At 37.1% G+C, this 21919-nt stretch overlaps 1 protein-coding gene across 4 annotated transcripts in view; it reads right to left on the bottom strand.

Moving 5' to 3' along the window:
• kdm4c (lysine (K)-specific demethylase 4C) overlaps positions 1–20785 on the bottom strand; it is a 41884-nt gene extending 21099 nt beyond the window's left edge. For 2 of the 4 annotated variants that reach the window (XM_028445430.1, XM_028445405.1), the window contains exons 1-13: positions 20662–20785; positions 13676–13842; positions 12558–12733; positions 12247–12361; positions 9845–10038; positions 6641–6690; positions 5600–5703; positions 5375–5512; positions 4404–4597; positions 3973–4199; positions 1920–3856; positions 1719–1830; positions 690–886 (exon numbers count right to left, since the gene is read on the bottom strand). In XM_028445430.1, the coding sequence (XP_028301231.1) occupies positions 690–886; positions 1719–1830; positions 1920–3856; positions 3973–4199; positions 4404–4597; positions 5375–5512; positions 5600–5703; positions 6641–6690; positions 9845–10038; positions 12247–12361; positions 12558–12733; positions 13676–13819 (3588 nt within the window). In that variant the 5' untranslated portion in view covers positions 13820–13842; positions 20662–20785. The remainder of the gene's footprint in view (positions 1–689; positions 887–1718; positions 1831–1919; positions 3857–3972; positions 4200–4403; positions 4598–5374; positions 5513–5599; positions 5704–6640; positions 6691–9844; positions 10039–12246; positions 12362–12557; positions 12734–13675; positions 13843–20661) is intronic. The other 2 variants (XM_028445421.1, XM_028445414.1) reach the window with 2 other exon arrangements.
• Between the last annotated feature and the right edge of the window lie 1134 nt (positions 20786–21919).

The following is a 21919-nucleotide window of genomic DNA, read 5'->3' as shown; positions in this document are numbered from 1 at the left end:
AACATACGGTGCATACCGGGACTTTTTCTTGCCTACCTTCCCCAAACTTCCTCAATATTCAGTGCTGTGGCTCAGTTTCCACTTACGTTTCAATGCTTCTCTGCTCCAATAATCCAGTATCTAATAAACTACTGCAGTCCAAATGACATGCTGCACAAGAAGGCCTGATAACAAGCACCGTTTTACAATCAGTCTGTGTTGGAGCACAAGGACAAGGGAAACATGCTGGACTGCTGCCTGACATGTCAAGAACGAGAAACCTCCACTGACTGGTTTATCAGGCACATCTTACAGATACTTGATTGAATTGAAACCTGGGGAGTTTGGACACAGATTTACCACCTCAAACTCATGTTTGTCATGTTACAGTAATTATTCCTGGCATAACCAGATCCCCTTATACATTGTTCTGTGCTCATGTTTCCATTCCATTCAATTTGGGTTACAGTAGCTTAGTCACCCATTAATTTTTTTATGATATCTTTTTTTTTTAATACAACTGCAGACTGGGAACAAGTCTGCAGTTTTGAGAGATCTAACCAGAGTAATTAAAGAGAAAATGTTTGCTTGCTATCTCATATATCATACCTGAGAAACTGATGAAAAAATTCAGATCAATGTATGTGACTCACATTATTTGTCAGTAATCAGAAAGTATAAAACACAAGTTCCATTGCCCCTCACTTTACCTGATAATAGGGCATGAAGAGTGTGCAGACTGCACAGTATGGCTGTAGGGTGGCTGCATGAGCATTGTACTCCCTCTCTGCAGTAAAGCAGCTTTTTCGGCTCTGCCAAAGTTGGACAAGAGGCTTTGCCCAAGGCTCCATTTCCTGCTCCTCCTCCTCCTCTTCTTCCTCCTCTCCCAGGCTTGCATCAGGAGGTTCTGATTGGAAAACAGTTTGAAAGTGTTTCAACTTTGAAGAAATGTATCCCCTTACCCTGTGCAAGCGCACAACAATGCATGTAGAATGTTACAGCAAAAAAAACATAAGAGTCTCTCAATTTGGACGACAGAAAAACTAATTTTTCAAACCACACAACGGTTCCACCACCTGCGTAAGGATTGTTCTTGCTTGCTTTTTTTTTTTATTATTATCATTATGATGCAAACGAATTAATAATAATCATGGCCATCTCTTTCTCAGAGAGAGTTCTCATTACTGCTGAAATGTACATTCATTTTCACAGTCATCCAAATGATGTAAGTAATTTTCCTATTCCAACATCCCCACAACCACAAAAACATATAGAGTCTCATTCAATTGTTTAACTGTGGCCGCCTTGATGATTAGATTTGTTTAGTTTGGGGGTGCATTGACGTCAGAACCATGGTTTGGGTGAGGGGCACACGAAATCTAAAAAATGTAGACGTGGCAGCCACAGAAACTAATGCTTTCACAGCAGACAGATGTTACCTGACTGTGATCAGTAAATAAAACAGCCATGATGACTTGTGAATATGTATATATGTTATATATGTTCACCTATAAACCTTTTAATCCATGAAGCAAATGTTGAAACTGTTGACTGTGTGCTGGGTTACCACAATACAGCCAAAGTCCATCATCCAAAGATTGTGGGTTCTGATCTTGTGCCATTTGCTTGCAGACGGCCACCACAACAGGAAATGTAAAAACATTGAAAGTGTGTGAAGTACATGTGTGTGTGTGTGTGTGTGTGTGTGTGTGTGTGTGTGTGTGTGTGAACGTGCTCACCGTCATCACTAGCGGCCTGGTGTTTGACAGCGGTGGGTACAGCCCTGGCAGTGGGTTTCCTGAGTGGATGACGCCTAGTCTTGCTGGTCCTCTTTCCTGACAGTGCAGGGTACTGGTTTCAACACACATGAATGGAGGGTGTTAGGTGAGCAAATATCTTTGCATTTGTGTAATATGTTGCAAATGAATGGCTGCACAAACCTCGCAACGTTCCTGCCCCAATTCACCACACTCGTAATCAGAACTATCATTTTCCTCTTCTTCTTCATCATCATCCTCATCAAATGAGTCACTACTGCTACTCTCTCCCATGGAATTTCGCAGCTCAAACTCCCCATCATCGTATGCTGCATCTTCCATATCAGACTCTTCCTCCTCCTGTTCACTTACTTTTACCCTGAGAGGCAAAGCTAGACTCTCTTCAGACTCTCTGTGTTGCCTCAGCTCCTCGCACAGGGACAAAGCTTCACTCTCTTCCACTTCCTCTCTTTGCAGCACATCAACTCCACAAAGCCCCAAAGGCTCCATAGTGCCATCTGAGACTAGAGAAGTGGGCTCAAGCTGAGTCCAAGTAGGTCCACCCTCTTCCTGGTTCTCCGACTTCCTCTGGTCTGGGTCTAGCTTTACCAGATCTGTGACGTCTTTGCACCGAGGTTCTATCCACATTGTGTAAGGCAGAGGATAATGGGTGAAATCAGAGGTCTCTGGGTTCAGACTCTGAACAAGTCCTGGTGAACCCTGGGAAGTGAAGTTTTTCCAGTTGCTATTAGAAAAAGTTTTAGACACCATGTAAGGGTCCTGGGTAAGAGGGTATGGGGTGGTGTAAGAAAACTGGGATTGTGAAAGGTTTATACTTGGCGTGGATGAAAGAGAAACAGGAGATGGGACATTATCATCTAATGTGCCAATAAACAGTGAGCCAGGCGAGTTTCCACTGAAAGCATAATTTCTTTCAGGTGCGTCTTTAAAGTAATGCCGGTTTACTTCAGGTAAATTGGCTTTCTGCTTGACTTGTGGTGCTGTGGTCTGAATTGGCTGACCAGCACTGAGTTTATGACTAACATTCTTATTTTCCACAGCAACTGTAGAGACTGGTAACCCTTCTCTAACATCACCAGATGTTAGTTTGGAAACACCACCCAGAGTTAAATGATCTACATTCACTTCTTCCCCTTCACATTTATATTGAGGATCTAAATGCCAGTTGTTGGCATTTTCTACAGCTTTAGACTCTGCTGCTGACGTCAACAATGTTTTTTCTTCCAGCTTGGCTTTTTTCAAAGCTGACAAACCACTTGGTGTCTCCCTCTGAAGCACAGGTGCAAACTTGTGATGGCACAATTTTGACGTGGGGAGGTCGGCAAGCCCGTCATGAGCCGGGGTGAGGGAGGGCATCTCCTCGGTCAGTACTGGCGGTAGAGGACAAACGTCAAACTTGTCAGCTGGCTCACGAGTGAGCTGTGGCATATCCCCAGAAGTCTTCTGTAGGAGAGGAGGAAAACGGTTCTCCTCAATCCTGCTTTGTGAACTGCAGCACTCTTGGGCGGTTGTTGAAGCACAGCAAGGCTTACATGTGTAATTGTAAAGTGCTTCTGTGGTAGAAAGAGAATTGGTTTGCTGTGGATCGCCAACCGTGTCCATCTTCTTGATTTTCACTGCATTGCTTAAGCTGTTCTCTGTGTCCATGCTTTCTTCAGTGCTCGACACGACACTTTCTCTACAAGAAGAAATAATTGTCTCGACTTTTGATTCAGAGCAACATAAACTTGTCACGGTCGCAGCGGAGGTGTTTGTGTGAAGGGATGAAGTGACTTTTTTGGCATCAAGGGGAGGAATCCTTATTGAGCAGTCTTTAAAAGATGAGAGGTTTTCTGGTTTAGATGGGCAGTGACTTGACTCAGATCCAGGGTTTAACAAAGACGAATCCGGTCCTGAACAGAGTTCTTGAGGAGTCCCACACATGACCCTCGATCCTGAGAGAACCTGACGTTCTGTATGAGATTCTGCTTTTAGATTGTTCTTGAGTGATGACAGAGCAGAGCTTAAGTTGGGGTTTTGTGACGACTCAGTTGACACCCCCAGTTTTGGACTCTCTACACGATTTACTTTGACCACACACATCTGCTTGCATGAACCTGCTGGGAATCACAAAAATGGATATTACTTTTACAGACCAACACACACCTGAGTATTCACATAAATCACACACACACTGACACACACACTCTTTATTGATTTTCAGGCCATTTCTTACCCGGAATCAGAGCTGAGGTTTGATCGTGGCTGTGTGTTGACTCGGCTTGCTTCCTTTTTTCTTTATTTCCCACCTTACAAGCTGATCCTGATGCCGACTTTCGAAACTTGGCACCTTGCCGCTCACCTAGACCCTTCTTCCTACTGCTGTTCATTGACGAGCAGCCTTCTAATGCAACAGGCTCTTCAGTCGTTCGTAGGCGTTTTGAACGCATACGAGAGTGACTGCTGAAACAAAATTCAAGTAGCATAAATTTTAAATCTATGCTTTAACATCGCATTTTAATCAGAACAGAAATGGATGTTGTGATTTAGAAGATATATTTGCCATGTGCAAATAATTAGCCCTCCTACATGAATCATACTCGTGACTACTGCGAATGGCTCAACAAAAACACAAGCATAAATTTTCCCAGTGTGGGATTATTGTACCCTTTAGTTGCCAGCTTAGTCTTGCGGCGCCTTTGCAACCAGCTCTGCAGCTCCGGTGTTGTACTGGGAGTGGCCTGTGTGTGGTCAATAGGTGTTGAATCTTTGCCCAGCATCCAGTTAGCATAGCGATCAGGTTGAAAATGCTTCACAAAGGGCTCCATGGATATCTTTACCATGTCTTTACTGCAGGTGCACTGGAAAAAGGGAGTTTAAAAACAGTTATTTTTTTTATTCAATATGTCAGGGGTGTCAAACTCAAGGCCCGTGGGCCAAGTCCAGCCCGCCAGAGCTTTCTATTTGGCACGCAGGAGGATTTTGTTGAAAATCAAAATTACAAAGGAAACATATCATTTGCACTGGATGATTCAGTTGCAAATATTTCTGTTCTTCTACATTCACGAATCAAATGACTTCATCTGACATATATGGAAGCCTGCAATATTTCTATGCTCATTATTTAAGTATTTCATCACATTTCAAACATTTTTCCTCAAAACTTACTATTCCCCATAGTAAATTAGTAATTTTAATTTTTTTAAATAATGCAAATTCAACAATACTTTAGGTCAAATACTAGACATGGATATTATTACATTATGCTTTAGGATGTTATAAGTCCATAGCGTATTTTGTTCAAAGTGAAGAGTGACTTAGGGCACAATAATGATCTGATTGCACTTTCTTCCTCAAAGGAATCTGTACTTTTCTGGTTCGGCCCACCAAAGATCCAGCTGGACTGTAAATGGCCCCTGATTGAAAGTGAGTTTGACACCCCTGAAATATGTGTTGTCTTGACTGAAAATGTGCATCTGAAGTTAGCGTCAAGCTTTGAATATAAGCTCTTTCGTCCACTTCGCCATCTTCCGATTACCATTTTTACCCCAAGGTTATGACATTTGACTGTAGTTTCCTCTACTGAAGCTTTGATTTATTAATCAAAACACATTGCATTAATAAAAGTATTGTGTTACCTGTGTGGCCACCTTTCCGTAATCTATCCAGCGCAGAGTGGCAAAGTTGGTGGACTCGGCACAATTGAATCCATGATTGAATCCAGCATGATACCCATAAGGAAAGGTGATCATGAACTCTCCAGCTTCCTGAGTAATCTGACAGTTTATCAGAGGGAATTTATTTTATAAAAAAAATGTAAAACTAAGCGAGAAAGTGATTTTGCAGGGAAGTTGAGTGCATACCTTATCAAAGGGAATACCGTACTTCTTCAGTATCGAAGGGGAGATTAAAGTCATCTTGTGACGAAGGAAAGCTTCACACCCTTTGAAGCTGTTGGGGAAAAAACCTGAGAGGAATACAGACAGCCACTGTTAGAGCCCAAAGATCAAATTAAAGCTGGCCTACTGGTATTCATCAGTACTATTTCGTATAAATACATTGTTATTAATAACAAACAAGATCTTTCATCTACTTTCAACAGAAACAACTTCCAACCTCTGTGGTATGGATTATAATGTCTATGACTCAGCTTTTACCGCTATTCACAAGAGGAAATGCTGCATACCATACTTATGTAATGGCCCATGAGAGTTCCTCGTGAGATTATCAGCTTTAGCTACAAAAGCTGGTTGATTAATTGAACATCACTAAAAAGACGTGATGATCTAAGACTTCCAAGCTTTTCTTGACTGACGGCAAAGTGATGACAACAGTCACTTCTACAATGATTAAAGTTTTTCTTATTAAAAAAACTAAAACAAAAGAGTGGAGCAAGCCATTTTCTAAGAGGAACCCCAAGTGGACACTTTAAATTATGCAACTCTTTTTATAAACAGAGCTGGTGATCTGCGAGCCACACAAAAACAATAACAAAAAAACGGATAATAAGTTCAGTTTGATATTTTTTTATTCAGAAAATAACACTTTGGATAAATTACTGCTCGAAAACTAGTGATAAGAATAAGCAGCTTGAAGATTGAAAACTATATTAGCTTACAAGGATAATACGGTACTCTTCACAGCATGTGTGATATACATATTCATTTCTAATACACTTCTAATTAATTCAATAATGTGATTAGCATCAGTTTGCATCTTTAAATCAACCTGTACTATGAGCAGTCACTTTTGTTCTGCTAGATCCACGTAAGCTTTCTTGAGACTGTAACATAATTATGAGCTGTAATTCCTTCTTGGATATATCAGTCACTGCTAATGAGATTGTGATGTAATAATTCATTAAAGACTTTAAATCACAGTAAGAAGATCTATTATTCTTTTACCTGTAGCCAGACGCTCCAGTCTCTTCCCGTGCTCAGGTGGGATGGCATACCTGTTAAAGGCAGACAGGGTTATTTTTAACTGTGGATGTAAAATACCGAAGAGGTATTGTTAATTATGCCTGAAAAGTGGTTCACACACTAATGGGTGCAGACAACTTTAACACTTTTTTTGTATTTCAAGACTGCCACCAAGTGGTGGATAGATGAATGTTTTAAGTAAGGAAACCAGACTATACTATACATTTATTTCTGACCCTATGTGCACTGCAATATGTTGAGTTAAGATGTTACTGCATCATTCAGCAAAATCTACTTAATTGCAATTAGATTTGCTCCCGTTGTCGTCTGTGGTGTCCTAAAGTTTAGGAAACACATTGATATGTCTCACTCAAAAGCACAATGTTTGCTGCTGATGTCCAGGTGTAGAGTGATTTAGGAAGATTTATAAAACGTTGTTGAACATTGCTGCTAAAGCAATGTGCATACAAATCATTTTCTAAGTTGTCAGCACAAGTGTGACATTTTCCCCTTAAGATTCCAGTGCTCATTTCACTTGACTTGCACCATCAGCCCTCCGTTCTGGGGTTATTTCTATCATCAAACCATCTGTCAGCTAAAAAGTGCTGTGACAGACAAGGCGAGAAGCAGACAAGCTCAGGTCGAGGTGACACGGGGAGATGGAGGCAGCAGCAGATCGCATAGAGAGTTACATCTTTAAGCCACTCCCCTCAGGAACTTGAAGTCAAAAATGCAGCATGATAAAAGAACCTATCAGGTGTGCGTGTGTGCGTGTGTGTGTGTGTGTGTGTGGTAAATGTAAGGTTGTGGGTCTCACTGCTCAAATGAGCCCAACATCCCTCAAAGGTAATAGGAAATACAGAGCAGGTTGAGTCACGACAAAGCTTTTCTAAAGAGTGCTATTAAAATTAACACTCACTGTAATTACAGCCTGTAATCAACTAAGGAAGGTCATGATAATCAGAAACCCAGGTGAATAGATATCAAATATTGGGATTGAGGGAAAAAAATGTTTTATCTGAAAACTAGTGTTTATTAATTCACGTTTCATTCACAATTGTGACTGACATGCACGTAAATTGTCCAATTCCTTCATATCTGCTTTATCCTATACATTTGAACTTAATTGTTTTTAATTTATAAATGGAAAATCAAATTAAAAAAATTGCACAAGGTCACACACTGACTTCACCTCGGCTTTTTCTAACAATTAGTCTTAGGAGAGTGTTGATGAACAAAAGCACATTATGGATAAATTAAAGTACTTTCAAAGGTTCAAATGAACAGATTTACACTTTCAGACAACTTACACGGCACTATAGAAAAATTTCAATGTGTTAAAGCTGATGTCCGGAGTTTCTCAGAAATCTATGTTTATGTTTGATTCTTTTGAAATTTGAAAAAATACCAAATTAGTCTTTTATGGTCTACTGCCGGTGGTCATTCATATACATTATGTATATAAGTCGCTCCTTCATCCTATAGACCCCTATACAAATGGAAACGATCTCCAACTGCGCCCAGCCAACAGGCTTCGACTTCATGTTTTTGAGACTGTCAAAGTGAAAGCAGAACTGTGCACGGAAATAAGGACGCACGTCACAACAGCAAACAGGTAAATATGATTTTGGCTCTGACCTGACCAATAGACCTATATCAATGCGACCTTGATATGTTCCGCGATGCGTGCGCAAAAAAGTAGAGGCGAGGCTTCTGGTAGATTGGTAGAGGCAGTGGGAAGAAGTGAGGCTGTTTACGGCGGGACATCCAGACGTTTCTCAGAAACTCCGGATAGCAGCTTTAAGCACCAATTTTATACAAAAACTAACAGTTTTTTAGAAGAAGACAAAAAAAAATATTAGCAAAAGGAACCTTAAGTTACCTAAAAGTAACTACCAGTAGTTAATGCTCTCTAGGGTTAGGACAGCATATGAAAAAGAAAGAAATCCTCTTATAAAATAGGAGCAATTCATTTTCCCTTGTTTTCCTTTCAACCAATAGAAAATAGGTTGACCACCAACAAGTTAAAAAACCCACACTAAACTTTTATGAGGCTGGGGCCTCATTAAACGCAAGTTAAAAACCTTGTTTCCAAGTTTTTGTTGGGAAGCAACACAAAGTGTGTAAAGAGAAACAAATAAGAAATCCCTCAGGCATTCTACAACAGAGGAATTTAATTCAAAAACAAATCTGTGATAATGTGTGTATTTCACATTGGTATACCACACACAATTAAACAGATTTTGCATTGTGTGGAACAGAGCATTCATTGTAAAACTAAAACACATTCCTATGTTAGCTTAAAATGTTGCTTCTTTATTTGATTATTCAGATCTTGATATTGAATGACAAAATCTGGAGTTTTATGACAAAAACTTGTATTGATTCAATCGTGTCTACTTTAGAAGAAATAGGGTTTACAAGATACTTGCAGAGTCATATATACTGTATGACAGAGGGCTGTATTTGACAGCGTGAGTCACACCGGTCTCATAAACGGTGACATTGATGAGAACATTCTCGGTGGTTTACAGAACTGTTGTGACTCAGGACCTTGAGTCGGCTCCATCCAACTATAACGTTTACAAGATGAATTGACAGAATAATTGTGCAGAGCCCCATTTGTGGTTGTGGGCTAAACACTTTGTCAGGTAATAGATGCAAAACCTTTAATGGCAGATGAACATCCAGAGCTTGTACTTTATTCAGTCACTTAATGCAAATGCCAACAGCCCCTAGTAACCTATACACGGTTCCCACCACAGGATTCGGATCATAAGCTTCCTCTTGCAAAGGAATCACTACAGACTTCCAAACTTGGTGTGTTTTCTTCTAATAAACATGGTGCATGGTGGGGTTATTGGAATAAGTTTCCATGACTGAGCAGCTGCATGCAAGCCTTACATCAATAAGTGTGGACAAAAGTGTTGGATGGATTGATGTAAAGCATACCACCACTGGAATCTAAAGCAGTGGAAATGTGTTCTCCGCTGTGACAAATTACACTTCTCTGTCTGGCAATTTGATGGACGATGCTGCTTTCATCAAGTCTGTACCCTCTACTAGTGAGTGATGGTAGTGCTGCTGCCGTTATATCACCACGTGGTGAAGTAATGACACCTAATCATTCTGCTTTAACCATGCTATGGGGAAAAAAAAGAAAAAAAAACACTGCCTCACACTCACCAAGACTTGGGTTCTCCAAAATGAAGGTAGTTGATGCTGTACAGGTCCATGTCTTCAGTGTGCCAGGAAAAGGAGGTCTTCCACATACCAAAGTACAAATATGGAGTGTTTACTCCCTGTATGGACACACCAGAGTCCTCCTCAATAACATCAAGGATGGAGTTAAGGTGGCCAATATTCCACTCATCCACATCCTGGAAAAAACATACACAATAGTTTAAATGAATGCTGACTGTGACAACATGAACCTGTAAGCAGAGGGAACACACATTTGGTTGTTTTACTTCAATTTATCAGAAGTAAAAGCTTCTAAAATTCTGTGAGAATTGTGTTTGGGTTTCAAAACTGATTTTTAACCTAATTTGCTACAAATGATATTCCAAATTTAGCAGATTATTATTAAGTATTAAGTAAAACTGCACAACAAACAGATTCATTTAGCAGGACAAAAAGGTCTGTGTTGAAATACATCAATATTGTTGCCTCAAAAATTGCACAGTGAGGGGCGGATTCACTAAGATCCAAAATAAAGGGTAGTAAACCAGTTGCGTCCCTAAATCCTTTGGTGACACAGTTTCCTCACTAGCTGCGAAGAATTCACTAAGATTGCAGCAATGATTAGTGCACATGCAGAAGAGGTGGAGACCGCATTATTTAAATGAGAGTTTTGCTTGTTTAATGTGAAGACGTGAGTGCTCAGACGCACACAATTACATTTGAGTTAAATTGGAGGCAGATGGACTTCTCTGTTTGCTGCACAAACTTTTAATAATGTAGAAAACTAAATAAACAAATACAAATGTTAAAAAAAGAAGGAAAAAATAAATAAAAATTTCAAAACCTAATGATATTTTTCCCCCCTAATTTAATGTGGCTTCTCCGTCAGGTTCTGTAACTTTCCTCTGATCAGTCCATGAAAAATAGGCAGACTTTGACAGAAACTGTCCTATTGATCTGTTGACGTCATTGATCGGAGTTAAAACTGCAACACAATCTGTCAATCAGTCGATCAGCACCATTTGAAGGTGATCTACTGACCATCATCCAGAAGGTCTGAGCTCTGAGTAGAGCTGTCTCATCACGCCTTCATATGTGAACATTGTGCCATCACTGCGTAAATTAGGCATCTGATCAGCTGATTCTGGCCAGTTCCATCAACGAGACACCAGAGTTTGATGGTCAAATCATCACTGAAGCGGTGCGTCTATAGTGCGCACAGCATCCTCTCTCCACCGCAGCATCACCAGACTCCACACACGCACTGATGTGGCTGGGTGTGCAGCTTTTTCTCTCCCTCACACACACTTTATTCACACTTTATTTTCTCATTCAGTGGCTGTTAATATTGACTATTGTTTTATTTGTGTGTGTTTGCACCTGTTTGTCAGTCGTACTATTTTCTTGTGCTAAAACAATAATACCCTAAACCTTTAGTGAATCGGCTACTGAGTTTAATGCAAAAAATGCATTCATTGTGTTCTAATATTTTACTTTCTCCTCACTAATCCAGATCAAAGTCTATCTGGTTAATTCACCTAAGGCAGTGGTTTCCAAACTTTTCACATTCCCGTATCCCTTCAGACATTTAACCTGACGCCATGTACCCCCTTCTCCTGCACACTTAAAAAACATAATGTCATATACAATGTAGCCCTACAGTATAATTCCTTTGAAGTTGTAACTATCCCGTTTAGGAATAATATATAATAACATCTTATTTAGAATTATCACTAGATTTATTTAACTAGCCAACTGGCATTTTCTACAAATCTCTCTTTTTCATCACTCTGAAACTGGGAAATGCAACTCACTACAACTTACTGGTTAATGAGAACCGTGAGGTTGAGAGGATGCACATAACTCTGCAATGTTTGGCTTTCAATTTCATGTTTGTCAAAGCAGAAAACCCACTTACACACAAGTGTAAGTGGGTTTCAGGTGGATAGCGCAAAGCAATGTAGTTCATGTTTGTGTTTTTTTGATGAGATTGTTTCTCTGTAACCATGGGTAGTCTTGCATAGGCCAATGTGTAATTTGTGGCAATGCCTGTTGGTCTATTTATATTCTAGTTTCAATTTTTTATTTATATTCACATACCCCCATCACAATTTGCATACACGGGGGGTACCCGCACCCCACTTTGGATCTATGGCAACAGGGCTTGTTGTAAGTTTCCCTAGAAAATTGATTCATTTTTGTTTACTGTTTTGTTTGATTCCTTGGGTGCTTTGTTCCCCAACTTAAAAAAAAAGGATCCGGAAGAAATATATGTCCAGTTTGAAATGTTTAAGTTTGACCAAAAGCTGCTGTAATTATAAAACTTCATCCTAGTACAGGACCAAAGTTTGTCTTTACTTATTAAACTTATCTGATTGCTGTGTAAAAACAGAATTGGTCATTACCTCGTCATAAAGGCTGCCACTGACATCAGCACCATATATGGGAGAAACAAATGTAAGGTTCTTCCAATATTTCCTCTCTAGGTCCTCGTAATTCAGATAGCGAGGAGTGCAGTACCTACAAAGAAAGAAGATGCAGTGAGTCACTATTGCACTATCATCTGCAAATTATAACAGCATTCATGTCATATGCTCATTTTAAACCTGTTGCTTAAAAAATCCTTTAAAACCTATCAGTGTGTCATTATTCTAGACATTTTCTGGGTGGATAGATTTACTGTGTTGTTATTCCCTCACAACACCCAAACACTTACATGTCACTGTTAGCTAATCGCCTGAACTCCTGCACACTGAGAGGCTTCTTCTGAATGTTGTACTGGGTGAAAAGCCCAGACTGGCCGGCCACCATCTGTTGAATGGGAGCGTCAATCATCAAGTCGTCTATGTCATCATAAGTACGGCGTGGCTTCCAGCCTTTAGGAGGTATGACCTGAAAGGCAAACGCAAGGATTTATTTATACACATTACACACTACTACAGTCACTCTACATCACATGTCAAACTCAAGGCCTGGGGGACAAATTCGGCCCTTTACAGCATCCGATTCGGCCCACATGAAACAGTAAAAATGACAGAAATTGTGTAAATGACCAAATAATCCAGTTATAGATACCTCAAATCACAAATGTAATGAAATTCCACAATCTTGCAGTTTTTCTTTGTTCATATAACATGAATACATTCATTTTTAATTGCAGATTTCCACAAATCTTGCAATTTTTTAAAATTTCATCTAAATTACACAACACAGGTTCCAAAATCAAGGATTTTTTTAAGTGAAGTGAACTAATATTGATAACTAGGACACAATAATGTTAAAATTTTTCTTCCCACCCCCACCTAAAGTCGGTGGCCCACTTTAGATCAAACTGGTCCGAATTTGGCCCTGAACTAAAATAAGTTTGACATCCACACTCTACATAAAGAGAATTGGTATTCATTGATTTAATTCACAAATACTTTGCTTAATGTAATTTACCGCACTTTAGTCAACAAAATTGTCTAGCAATTTAGTCAAAAAACTAAAAATAGACTGAAGAATAAAAAGACATTATATCAATGCTGGTAAAGATTTCCTCAGTCTCTGATAAAAATGTGGTAATTAAAAATATTTTTCACATGACAAACAAATAGTGCTTGTTACAACAACATTTCATGAAATGACCGTAATTTATAATGTTAACCCCAGTAAAATTTTATTTTATTTTTTTAAGGGATACACTCTGAAACATTTGTTTAAATCATCAAACTCTACATTCACTTGAGAGTAAAATGATCTATGTTGCTTCACTGACACTCAAACATCTGTAACACTTTATCAGCCTTATTACGAGCACAGTGAAACTTTGACCAAACTCTGATTGCTACTTGCCTTTGCGAGACCTGCACGGTGTGCGCCCTGAGACTCCATGTAAACCAAGTACTGGTTGAAATTCCTGAACTCCTCTATGGTGGGCCTGAAGGTCATGATCTTGCAGGTGGGGTTTGCAGGGGCATACACCTCTGCACCCGCCATCCTGCCTCCTCTCCAGCTGTAACCTGGGAAACGGTCATAAAACCGAGAGAAGAGGTAAAGACTGTCTTAACACTAAAATATCTGAAATACACCAAACATACAAAGCAAAATATCCATTTTAAAGTAAAATTACTTTACAAATCCACTTATTTAACCAAAAAAAAAAAATGTTCAATAAGATTCAATAGATTATAGCTTTGTAAATTCTTTATCAGGAAACACATTGGTATGTTTATTTTCTTTATAATTATGTGAAAACTCCTAAAACAATATGAACATGGTGATTAGTGTTATTTGTTTTCCTATTTTGGTACTGAGAGTAGGTGTGTACGTCTTTGAATTTGTTAATGTATTATTTATTGTTTTTTCTAATAATGCTGTAATATCATTAACTCAGTTAGTGTAAACTTGGCAGATCACTTGTTGGATGTTTTGATTGAGTGCTGTACATGAGCTGTATCGTTCAGTTTCGTTCCACCAAACGGGGCACTACTTTTTCTTTTGCTCAATTTGTTCAACGTTAATAAAAGGTATCCAAGCAAAATATTATCCACGCATTATCCTGCAGTTAATGAGAAAAGTGTAATTTATTGGCGCACTATATTGATAGTGCATTGAGACAAATACAACTGTTGAGCTCGATTTTCAACCAATCAGCATCGAGAATGTTAGTAAGTAACAGCCAGATCAACATGTAAACATGGAAAAGAGTACGCAGCGCAACTTCACCTGATAGCGGCGATCAAGCTTGATTAACACCAGTAAAGTGCATTCTTCATGTCAGAAAAGATGGTGGGAAAGGTCCGCAGCCGCAAAACGTTGGACACTACGGAGCTAGCTATTGCTAATCAACATGTTGGACAAACCGGTCTCTGATGTCCCAACAAACTATGGGTTTCACCCGGCCTGCTATCAGCATTTATAGACAAAAAACCATTTATTTGTGCACTAAAGTGTCAAGATAAAACATTAGGGTTGAAAAGACTTGTAACCCCTGTTGAAGGCTCTGATGCGGTTTTGCCAAAGATGCTGCATTCCAAGTACAGTTTGATGAAAGTTACTGTTGCCATAACAACCACTTCCTCAAAGTCATCAACAAGCAGCACGTTCTACCTAAAAGCAGCTATATTTACTCACTTTATTTATTTATTTATTCCCGAATATGCAAATAGTACAAGGCTTCCTGATTGCTTTTTAACAAATTATTAGCACAACATAATATAGAAATGAAGATTTTGAGGAAGCAAAATAATAATGAAGCATAGAAAAAAAAAAAATTTATGACAGTGAGAAGAAGCATAGCTTGTTAGCCCTCACCCCTTTGTCTAAATACAATATATATATATATATATATATATATATACATAACGTACATACATACATATTATCTACCTCTCATCACCATGCCACATCAATTAATGAATAATAATCACCAATAATCAATAATGACCATTATCAATTATGCCTGCTAAATAACCTGTTTTTGTACATTTTCTTGAACTAGTTGATATTTGGACTTTGCTTGAGTTCCTAGCTTAGATTGTTCCACAGCTTGACACCAGAAATAGAAACTTTTCAAGGTTGAATTGAATGTTATGAAAGCGAATATATTGCCAACTGGGTTTATAATTTATTCTTCACATCTTTAATGTAGGATTTCTTCCTGAGGCAGCTCAAATGAAACATTCTGACTAGGACTGAACGATTAATTGCATTTGCAATATTATAAAACGCGATTTTCTAATCGCAAAGGTTGCAATTTATTTTCTTTTTTTCTTGTCATGCCTTGTATTATCCTGTTAAGTTCAGAGAGTGTTTAAGAAGTGCAGTCCACATGTTTACATGTTTCATGAAACGTGAAGTTAGTTAGATATGTTGAAGAGGTAAAGCCACAGGTTTGTTTGCTTTATTGTTGTATTCTATGCTTTAAAATTAATATTTATTTCTAGTTTAAATAAATCTAAAATGGTTTAATATAAAACAGATTTAAAAAATCAATTTTTTATTTTAATATTTAATCAATATTTGTGCAATATTTCAGTGGTGCTTACAATGCTTTCAATGTGTTGCAATGGTTACTTGATGCACTTGATTTTATGATGGAAGTGTGTAATGCCTGTAATATTTATGTATGCACAGACATTTTATTTTCATATAATCTGTTCAGATCAGTGTTTAAAATGACAAAATAGGATAAATTATAATTTTTTCTTATTTTTGTGGATTGTCAGTAACTCAGGGTGACTTATTCTTAATGTGCTCACTTAGAGTTGTTACAATGCCGTCATTATGTTGTCATGGTTACTTTGAGACTTCTACACAGTAGTTTCAGTGAAAATAAACTTGTTGCACTTTATTTTACAATGGCAGTGTGTAACAATGTATTTTCTTTTTTTCAGTGAAATTGTGCAAAAACACTAATAATAAATTGGATGTTTTGAAGCAAATAGTTTTGACTCAATTTGTCCTCTGAATGATCAATATCTTCTGATGAACATATACAGAAACTTGATTTTTCATTTCTACGTTTAATTTTGATATAAACTGGGTAGAATATCGCGATATATCGTGATAATATCGTACGGTGACCCAAGTATTGTGACGCGTATCGTATTGCAACATACTTGCCAATACTCACCCCTAATTGATATAGTTGTTTACAAACACAAAAGTGTAATTTATCCAATTACTAGATGAAAAAAATCAACTAAATACTCGATTACAAAAATATTCGATAGCAGCAGCACTAAACGTGAGTGTCAAAGTGTTTCACCAGGCATAACTTAATAATTTATTTGTTTTAATAACATGAAAACACAATAGTTATCACGCTACACATTTCACAACAAACCTATATGTCCCTAACGTCCCACCTTCAAACAACCACATTTAACCATCAATGAAAAAGCTACTGAACCTCCCACTTTTCTATAGTAATACATACTTCCTACAGGCACTGACCTAGTTGTGACAATGTGAGATCAACTGAGGATAGTTTTTCATGTAAATCTGATAGTGAGGACAGTGATCTTGATATTTAGTGATGTGTATAATGATAATACATTTAATATGGGACATATATGCATGTAATATGAATAAATCTAACTAAAATCTTGTTTACAATAATCACGCCTGTGAGTATGTACATGCAGTACAGTTACTGCTCGTGTATGCAAATTGACAATTCACCATTAAATATGTTATTTTGAAAAGTGTTTTTTTTTTTTTAATACATTATATTTTGGCTTAATTCTATTTGTTATTCAGATTTTACCTAAAATATTACCTTTGAATTGGAATAACGTAATGAGAAGTAATTGTGATGTTATTGCTACAGTAGAAGTTTTCTTGATAATCTTATTATGTTTACTGTTCCTAGATAGCAACTTCAGGTATATCTGAAATTTCAAACTGGTTTATTTTGTACTTCAAATGGTTATTCGGCATTTTTGGGTTTATTTGATAAACAGGTTTGAAAGTGCAAAATTCCCTATGTTTTCCCTTTTTTCAAAATGGGCACCTGTAGTATCATTTTTCTCAAAAACTGCAAGGTTGAGCACAGGGAACATTTTCCTGAGGAATCTATATATTTATGATGTAAAATACAAAAAAATGAGGTAGTGCCCCCCGGGGTGGAACGAAAGACTATTTCTAGGCCTCTTTTAGGCTACCGACAGCGGTCTATACATTATGTAACAAGGCTGAATATTCCTTGAAATTAGGGCGAGGCATAAAATCGATTTAATCGATTAATCGAATTTGTAGATAAAAATGATTTTTATTTTGCAAATTCAAGTTTTAAAAAAAAAAATATTTAAAAAAAAAAAAAACATTTCTACCACAGTTCTTTCGGACTTTTTTGCGTTCCGATGTGAGCCAGCCCCCTCTTTGTTTACCCTTTGAATAGGCTATATGTGTTCCACAGGCATGTTCATTTTTTTATTCGCACTATGCTGAGATGCTAAGAGAAGAGTTTATTATTTTTTTAATTGTAATGTTATAAAATATGTAGTTATCTGATTTCTTAATCAAAAAATGTAAGCTACTGTGAAGTTGTTGCACTTTTGCTTAAACCTGGGTTAAAGCTTGAAATTGTTGAATGACTGAGCCTCATTTGCTTTTTATTTTGGGATTGTTCTATGCATTTTAACTATTGAGGACAATCACAGCAATAAAGTTGCACTTTGGACAATATATCTGATGTCTGCAGTTATTTTAAGTGCATTGAAAAAAAGAATTTAATCAAAACTCGAATTTTTCTTTAAAAAAAAGAGATTTTTTATTTATTTTTTTAAGGCAAAATCACCCAGTGCTACTTGAAATGAAAAGAAAAATGAATTTTCTTAAACATATTGTGAAATGTATGTGACTCACTATAATGGGGTATTCAAGTTGGTGCAGTGTCACTGGTGTAGTGATCTCATATTTTTGTATTGTATGAAGGGATGTAACGCTTAATCGTAAGGCAGTTAAAAATCGATTCATAGGTATCACGGTTGATATCGATTTTCTGAAAATTGAATCGCAGTACTTTTTTTAACCAGCAGAGGGCAAGTGTACAAGTGTAGGCGGCGGGCGGAGTCTGCTAATACTTTCTTTCTGGCCGCCTTCTACTCTTAAATATGTTAATAAATGATTCATTACCCCTTTAGCACCGAAAGAATATCTGTAATATTACTTGAATATCTGTAAAAGTCACGTTTTTCTATTAGCTCTGTCTGCTAGCATAGTTTCTCTTCTTCACTGCAAGAATTTCTGCATGCCAACCGACCACTGTGTTACCAGCGCCCTCTGCTGGTCCAAACAAATATGACGTAAATCAGTGTAATCACGGTTTTTTTTTTTTAAAGTCCAATTGTTAAGGCACAAAATACATTTTCAGTTGCACTTTTAAAAAGAAAAATAACTATTATGCAGTTTTGCATTGTTTATTATAGAACCAGAATTTAAATTAATAGGCTTCATTTTCATTTCTATTATTCCTTTATTTATTTCATTCAATATTTATTTTTAGTTAAATTGCATTGTTTTGAATAGTTTATCAAGGGATTCTTTTGACAATGAATATAAAAGGAAACTTATACAGTATTTTCTAGTTGTCTACATTCCCATTTTGTAAAATAAATCGTGAGAGAATCGTATCGTGAATCGAATCGTATCGGGAGTGGAATGAATCGTTACATCCCTAATTGTATGTATTATTTAACGCAAAATTACAAGAACTGCCTCATTACAATGGGGAAATTTGCTATTATTATTATTATTATTACTATTATTATTATAACGATTTAATTTTTAAACACTCGAGGTTATTCATATTAACTACAGTACAGCTCCCGTTCATTTGCAGGCGATAAAACGCATTGACCACTAGATGGCGGCAGAGATGTAACCATTGTCGTTTTGATCCTTTGATACTCGGCGTAATCTTCAGCCCTCTTCTGATTTGTGTCCCATGCACCCATCCATAGACACCCATCCTACCCACCCACCCATCCCACTCCCAACTCTCACTTCACTGATGCTACAGACAAAGGATCACGTTTCTCCAAGTGGATCTGCTCGGATTTAAAACCGTCCATAAGCTGCTCCTATCCATAATACTGCTCTGGCCATGTTATGTAACAGGCTTTAACAAGTTATTGTGGATAAACAACTCGAGAGTCAAACAACGTGTTTACAGCCCGTACTTACTGAGACAAAGGCAACGATTTATTAAAAAAAAAAAAAAAAAAAAAAATACCTTCACGTTTCGTCTATTAAATACACAATTCTACTTAAAGACCAATTAAATCCCAGGAGATGTACGTTAATTATTGCATTGGATTCAGTAGTTCTAGTCTTTGTCGTTAAAAAGAACTACAAAGCTACGTTTTGTTATGATGCCAAGCAATGGCTGAACACACAACAAGCATAGCTTGCTAGCTCACTTGACCAGCTAACTAGTTATCTGTTTTATCGCTGGTTAAACACGAGTTCACCTGACCAGGTTGGATAACGAAAAAAAGAAACTATTTATTGAGAACAGTACATAATTTAGTACTATCCTAGCTATCACGTTGGACAACTTGTAGCCGCAAGAGTAAACGGGGTTTAAATGTCCCTCACAGGGAGGTGTAGTAGATCAATTGGTTATCCAGTTGACTGGTGGTCAACTTCCTTAGCTTCATACTTAGTTTCATTCTCACTTAAGCTTAATGGGGTTCTATTTATCTCTTCATGGCCATTTTTGGCAATCTTAGTACTTAAAAATCACATTAAATACACAAAAGTTTGAAGTGTACAAAATCACTTGATACGAATACGTTTGAAAAGTTTACAGCGCTTAATTATTTAGCATAATGTCTAAATGGGATTACATTACGTGACTGCTGAGAAGACAGAGATCCAAGTTTACACAAACAAATAAGGCACTCTGGTAACATATACTCAATATGACTCGATACAATATCTGACTAAAAGCATTAGACTAAAAGCAATTACCGGAAATCAACCATCAGTTAGCAAGAATACCAATACATTCGTAAACTCCGACCAACGGCCCGTGGCTGCCTGCACGTTATATTACTTTGTGCATCACAAAACATTCACTCAGACGTCTGAGTAGTAAAATGTACAGTTTTGGTCTTCCATGATTGCATAGACCAACAAATCTAACAATATGCCATACGTACCAAACAATGTTAGCTGTTAGCTGTTTGTAGCTGAGCTAGCTCTGCACAGGAGTCACGAAATGCATCCGCAATCCAAGTATATGCCCACAAACACCGCAACTGTGGGTATTTTTTTAACTCCTATAATCACACGTTGGGCATGCAAAAGTCAACTATATATTTTTTTACCTTTATAAATGGAAACCCGAGTCGCGTTGTTGTTGTTTATCCGCTGCCGTGTCCGTCCAGCTGATTCACATGACAGCTGCTAGCTTGTGTCTGCGAGAGTACACGTGATCCCGAAAGATCTCACTGCAGCTCTTTGAACTGGACCAACACCAGAGAAAGATTACCTTTAATTTACTAGAATTTCATTTTATTTTATTCATGTTTCTTATATGATTATTATTATTTTATGTTTTTCTCCAAAAAAAAAAAAAAGAAATTAAGGAGCCCAAGAAAGTTTTAATATCAGTCACCATGTACATTAATTTTATCTTATTTTATTGCAAAGTATAGTTTTAGGTTTATTTATAGGTTATTCATTTTTATTTATTTAATTATAGGTTATATAAGACATTTATAGGTTTAGTGGGTTGGTGCAAACGATAACTATAGAGTAGAAAAAAGACAAGGACGTGCAACCAGTGGCTAAATAAAATTATAGTTTAAAAAAACAAAAAACAAAAAAAAACAAAAACAAAACATAAATATAGAGTGTTTATATAAGAGCAAAAGAGCAATGGAATTTTCAGGGGAAAGATACGTGTTTCAATAAAGGATAAATATATTGTAATGCCTTATTTACTGCCAAATAGGAATTTTAAAAATCTGACGATATGCTAACTTTTACCATACCATAGTTATTAATTAATCTTTTTTTTAAATTTATTTTTATTTTATTTTTTATCATTCTTCAGGATGAATCGGATATTCTAAATAAATAGCATTCTTTGCTTTAAAAAAAAAAAAAAATCAAAGTACTGCGATTCAATTTCAGAGAATCGATGTGAACCGTGACACCTTTGAATCGATTTTTAACTGCCTCACAATTAATCTTTACATCTCTACAAATAAAGCATTTTGTCTTTTGAGGTTGTCAAAAACAGTTATGGTAAAGGCAACAATTCCAATAGGAAACTACAATTTATTTTTGGCTTTATTTTTTCTACCGTATAAAACAGAATCTTAACTGCTTGCCATATCACCAACCCCTTTGGTGCACAGTAATGCCTTAACAAAACACACAACACTCAAAGAACTTTAAATATTCCCTGCTTATTATTTGGAGCTTTAGCCGTTCAGAAATAAAGGAAGCTTTGGATTACTAAGCAAAAGTAAGTAAAATTTTGCATTAACCAAATCGGGCTATTTGGGTTTTTAGGAAAAGCTCATTTTTATTAAAATTATTGTGTTGATTCAATAAAATAAAATAAAAAAGATGGTT

The sequence above is a fragment of the Gouania willdenowi genome, chromosome 1, assembly GCF_900634775.1.
Source record: "Gouania willdenowi chromosome 1, fGouWil2.1, whole genome shotgun sequence".
Lineage (NCBI taxonomy): Eukaryota > Metazoa > Chordata > Actinopteri > Blenniiformes > Gobiesocidae > Gouania > Gouania willdenowi.
Note: the sequence above shows the minus strand (reverse complement) of the source record. Positions and strands in the feature narration are given on the sequence as shown.